Source organism: Drosophila navojoa, chromosome 5, assembly GCF_054131105.1.
Source record: "Drosophila navojoa isolate 15081-1374.11 chromosome 5, UAZ_NAV_1.0, whole genome shotgun sequence".
NCBI classification, from domain to species: Eukaryota; Metazoa; Arthropoda; class Insecta; order Diptera; family Drosophilidae; genus Drosophila; species Drosophila navojoa.
In genome coordinates, this window is record NC_142893.1 from 13402064 (window position 1) to 13407831 (window position 5768).

General features: G+C 39.7%; 1 protein-coding gene across 1 annotated transcript; it reads left to right on the top strand.

Annotated features, from left to right (window-relative positions):
* Positions 1–1991: 1991 nt before the first annotated feature.
* On the top strand, positions 1992–3640 carry LOC108654722 (uncharacterized). The gene is made up of 4 exons (XM_018106238.3): positions 1992–2177; positions 2246–2828; positions 2891–3040; positions 3154–3640. The coding sequence occupies exons 1-4, from the start codon at positions 2147–2149 to the stop codon at positions 3479–3481; spliced, it is 1092 nt and encodes a 363-aa protein (XP_017961727.1). The 5' UTR covers positions 1992–2146; the 3' UTR covers positions 3482–3640.
* Positions 3641–5768: the final 2128 nt, after the last annotated feature.

The window sequence follows — 5768 nt, forward strand, 5'->3', positions numbered from 1 at the left end:
TGTTGCGCTGACGCTGACGCAGCTGACACTGCGGTTGCCTGTCCTCGCCAGCTCCCATTCTCATACCCACATTCACTCACTCACTCTCTCTCTCTCTGTCTTTCACATTCTATGCGAGTTGACTTTTAGCAGCTATGGCTGCGCTATGTTTGAGCACTGTAAATCTGTATGTGTGTGTGTGTGTACTGGTGTGCAAGCGTGCATGTGTGTGCGTGTGTCTGTGTCCGTGTGCTTTTTGGAGGTCTTTCATGTTACCTGCAAATTGTGCGTCACATAGCAGGGGAAATAGGCGTACGTTTATATGGAAAAAGAAGAACAAAAGAGAAAAGGGGATAGTGGGTTGGATTGCAGCTATTTGGGTAACATATCATTTGGAAAATAACTATAAGCTGACAAATAGAAAAGAGGCCTCTACCGAAATGGAAACATAAAAGCTTTTTCTATAAATAGGGTATTCAGAAAGCACATTTGTTTTGTTGTGAGCGTATGATAAACGTGAATAGAAGCATGAGTACTTATACATATGTATGCAAAGATAATTATTATTATTTGTATTGTATATTCATATATGTACATATCTGAATATTTTTAATGGTATAAGAGGTATATGTATGTATGAGTAGTTTAAGTGTGAATATTTTGGTTTAAGTATAAGTAATATTAGTATGAATATGCGTTTCAGTATACACTGTTAAATCTAAACCCACTATGACCAACTATTCTTTAAGTTTTCTTCACATTTTCTCAACTTTTCCACACACACACACGCACAAACAAAACTTTTCGCACCTGAGGCCTATAATTCCGTACACCTCTTTTCTAGTAATTTTGTTTGTTGACAGCGCTTTGTACAAAACTTTACGCTTTTGCCTTTAGTCAGGACACGCCCTCCGCCTGCTACGCGTCCTGTTCGTGGTGCTGGTACCTCGATTCCATTTTCCATTTCCATTTCCATTTCTTGAAAGGCCTGTTCGCCTGGCAAACAAACATTCAGGCAAACGGAAATGCCCCTGCGCAACGCTTTGCCGTTGTTGTTGATGCGTTGTTGCTGCCTGTCGCAGCTATCATTCATGCCGCGCCAGTTGACATAATGCGACACACGCCAACCTCCTCAACTGCTCCACACACACAGCGCCAGCCCCTGTCGCCCTCCCTCTCTGCGTGATCCCTCTGCAATAACTTTTTTGCAGGCGGGCAGCTAGAGCCAAGGTCCCAAACACAACTGAAGCCAACTGCCAGACACACACACACACACGCACACGCACACTCCTCGCTGCTGCCACGCCCCTTGCACAATTTTGCATAGCGCAACGAAAACGCCTACGCGAGTGCGCCACACCCACGCCCAAAGGCGGCATACGCAATGCTATATTTAGCTTAAAAACTGCGATTTTATACCCTATAATTAAATAATCCGACATGGGGTAGAATACTCAGACAGTCTGTATGGTTGTAGTAAATTAGAAAGTGGAATTTGTTTATTTATAGATCATATCTATAGGAGATTTCTTAAAACTTTTGATTATCAGGTGGACATAGGGCGGGATAACTTTTTACTCTAAAAAAAGAGAGAAAAGAAAATAAATATATGAATATCAGAATAGTTTCTTAGCTTCTTTCTCTCACTCGATGTCCCCCTTATCTGTATATCTATCTCTTGCTCTTGCTCTCCTCCCCTTCTTCTGCTTAGCTCCATCTTATATAATCTGACTTTCTCTGTTGCTATCTCTCATCTTCACTTTTTTTTTTTAAATATTAATAATAAGTTACCTACCTTCATAAAAATCTCTCAGGATATGTTTTTAAATTTCTACTAAAAGGACTAATAATAGTTTCTTTATTATTATTATTAATATAATTTTTTTTGTAATACTTAAACATATTTTCCTTGCATTCCAATAGATTTCTCTCGAAGCAACCAGCAACAAGAAACATATTATTTACCTGTTACCTAGCAACATCCATCAGGTTAGCCAGGCAACAAAGTTGTTTTCCCAACTGTCAAAACCAAGAATTTTAGTTCAGTACTCAAAAAGAAACACAAAAATACACAATATAAAATACATACACAAATATAAGTTAATATACAAATAGAAAGACGAACATACACACATTTATATGCACATCTTAGAGTTTATATGGAAGGATGCAGAACCTTGATCCAGCTGAGGCGGAAGGTGAGTTCATAGCGGGCGTGCCTAATCAAATTATCTGAAATTGAAAAATCTATACGAATTCCACGTAGATTTCGCCCGTATACGTGACGTACAAGTGGAGAATGTTCTACGTATTCTGGAGGATTCACTGGGCCGGTTAAAAATATCGCTTATCCTGCCACGTATGGTCGCCGATCTCGAACATGTGGAGCGCCAATTGCAGGGCACGCTCTATCAGCCGGCAATAGAGCACCTGAAGGCCGTCAAGAGATTGGATGCGATCGAGACACAGATGTTCGATATCGAAGTACTGCGGATAATCGATTATTTCCATCGAAATTTCAAAATGAATGAACTATTTCCACGCTATCTAAACAATCTATCGACCTACGATAAGACATTGTTGTTTGCCTTCGAAACGATTCTGTCTGTCGCTCGCCGTCATCTCGAGCGCACATCGAAGGCCGAGATCAACATGGAACGGCAGCTGTATGTCATGTACCAGGAGCGCGAAGAGACCAAGGCTCGCAACGAGAGCATCCGGAAGAAACTCAAGTCAAAGTATGCGGCTCTACGCTGGAAGCAGGGCGTCCAATTCGTAATATTGGAGAAGCATGAGAGCGATCTGGCCAATCGCAAGTGGAAGAACAATGTGCGCATCCAAAACGAAATGTGAGTAGTACGAGATTCAATGCCGCATCTTCGGTATTCCGATTTCTTCTAACGCTTTGCAGTGAAAAACGCGGTCGCATTTTGCGTGAGAATCACAAACAGAGCCTGATTAGGCAGAAAGAATTGGAGGAGGAGCTGGAGCAAGCAAAGGCCCAATTCGAATTGTTGGTCAAAAATAATGCCGCTAAGGAAAAAGAAATACGCGGTGAAAAGTAAGTAATAAATGAAGAAATTTTAGGGAAAATGAATCAAGATCCCTAGACAAAAAATCCCTATAAGCTCTTACAATCGTATTTTCTTTCGTACTTCTCATTCCCACTTATAGAAGCAAACTGTTGATCCAGCTGGAGAATATCCTTCGTAAATACGATTCAAGTGTGACTGAGAAATTGCGCGAAAATCTCGAACTGGAAGATATGTTTAAGGTGGCCAAAAAAGAATTGGACGAATTCATGGTGCTGTATCGAAAGGAAGAGGCTGTCTATAAGAATATTGTCGTTAAATACGAAAAGGAGGAGCAGCGCAAGCAACAACAGCGCATTTTGCTCTACATGATGAATCGGGCGGCTCGCAAGATCCAAAGATATTGGCAGAAATGGCGCAAGGATCAAGCAAAGAGAGCCCGTAAGGCCAGGAAGAGCAAGAAGAAGTAATCTGTTCAGATCAGCGGGGACATATTTGTGAATGTATTAAGATTAGGTTTGAAACATCTTACACAAGGTATAGATAGCTTTTCACTTTTCTAACATCATAATAATAAACAAGTCTCAATGATATTTTGAGATCAAATATCAGTAGAAAAACGGAAAATATATCAATTCTGTTCTTTCATTTCTATTAAAGGTTAGTATTAAAAGATATAAAGTAAAGTTCAAGGAACTTTTCAAACGGTTTCTTTAAAAAATTTAAATTTATTTAAAATATATCCCATATTACCTCATTCCAAAAATTTCGTTTGTGCCTTCACCTACATTCCTCATTTCGCACACTTTTCATTCTAGGCGTATAAAAAGCGTTGTATTAAACGCTTAGCTTTCCATAAAAATGGGTTTAATGGCCCCTTTTTGTCAGCTTCTAGTGGTACTTATTGAAGGCCCCGAAACGCACTGAGGAAATCACCTTTTAGTAGGTCTATTAAAGCACCATCATATAGCCAGCGTAATTGCAAACGTTTATTTCGCTGACAATTAGCGGGCTCACACAGAGAATATTCTGGCTTTTTTATGGCTAGATGTGCCCTCGTAATTAGCTTTTATTTTACTTACATAACAAAAATAAGACGAAGGAGATGGAAGTAAAATGTTAATGTCGGATGCCCTGGGGTGCAATTTAATGGCTTAAGAAGTTGGGTACTTGGAACAGGAAATTTATAACCTCTCAAAGTTATGATATAGTAAGCTAAGATAATAGATAAAATTAATCATAAAATCATTAGTTTTTATGGGTTTAACTAAATATCTTCGGCAATCTCCAAAAGACCATCAACTTGTAAGAATATTTAAGTTTTGTTTGCCAAAAGAGAAGTCTGTAATGTCTGGTTCAATGGGATTACGATATAAAAACTTTATATATATTTTATAAAAATAAAAAATAAATAAAAAAATATTCAAATATATGCAGCTGCATATAAACCTAGTTTACAAGTCAAAGCTCTTTGAGCTTTTGATATTATAACGGATTTATGTTTATGCTTAACCTCCATAAAAACGAGCAACTGTAAATGAAGAGACAAACAAATGAATTTTTAGCAAGTTTGAACGCATTGCGACGAAAGCTTTGACAAGTCGCCGAAAGGAGGCAGAGAGAATGGTTTTTGGCTTTGGGCTTGGGCTCTGGCTGCGGCTTGTGGGGCTTCTCTGGCTTGCAAAATGTTTACCCAGCTCACACACACAAACATACAATTGTATGCGCTGACTGACGGACGTAGAGCAAAAGACGTCCCTAACCGAATTTCATGGCGAAAAATGGCGCATTGCTGTCGTCGCCGTCGCCGTCGCCGTCGCCGTCGCCGTCGCCATCGCCAATGACGACGTCAGCGTCGCAGTCGCCATCGCCGTCGCAGTTGCTGCATTGTTACTTCATTTCTGTGCCCTTTACCGCATGCTGTCTCCCTCTCTCTCTCTCTACCTCCTCCTTGTCTAATTTACAGAGGTTAACATACTTAACTTGTTGGCATGCGTTGAGTTGGACGACAACTGCGCCAAAAGAAAGAAAAAACACATTGCGACAATTTGCTGCGGCAAAAAAAAGCAAGGCGAGTGAAAAAACGAGGGGTAGAAATTGACCAAAGGAAGAGCCCAAAAATCGAACCAATGCAAAAAACTAATACTTGCATGGTATGTATGTATGTATGTAAGTGAATGTGGCATTACATAAGACATAACATGTATGTACATATACATATGTATGTATGTATGTATGCATACAGCTTTGCACAATTCCAAGATTAAAAAAAAACTAACTTTTTTATGTACATACATACATACATACATATGCATGTAGAGAAGAGATCAGATGTGTCTATAGTTTAACTGATATTTTCCCGCGATAGCAGCAGGCAATCCCAGTTATCAAAAATTATCTATCGTGCCATACAAATACCTAAAACAAATAAATAAACAATTCCAATTGGAATCTACATAATTTTTTTCCCACAAAGGCGCCGGCGCGACTGTTTGCAAAAATCGTCCTCAAAATTTCTTTTCGCGTTTCCCCTGTTTTTTTTTTTTTATTTTACTGCGTTTACGCAAAGCAGCAAACGCGATGAAAATTAAAAAACGCAATGGAGAGCGCAATTGAACCGTTTCGCTCTACAAACCGTTTCGCTCAACTGCTGCTTTGCAGCAATGCGAGCGTAAGTTAACAGCAGTTATGTTGTTAACAGCGCCACTGAGCACAACAGCGGAGCTAGCAGCTCACTTGAGCAGCGTCGTGAGCGAA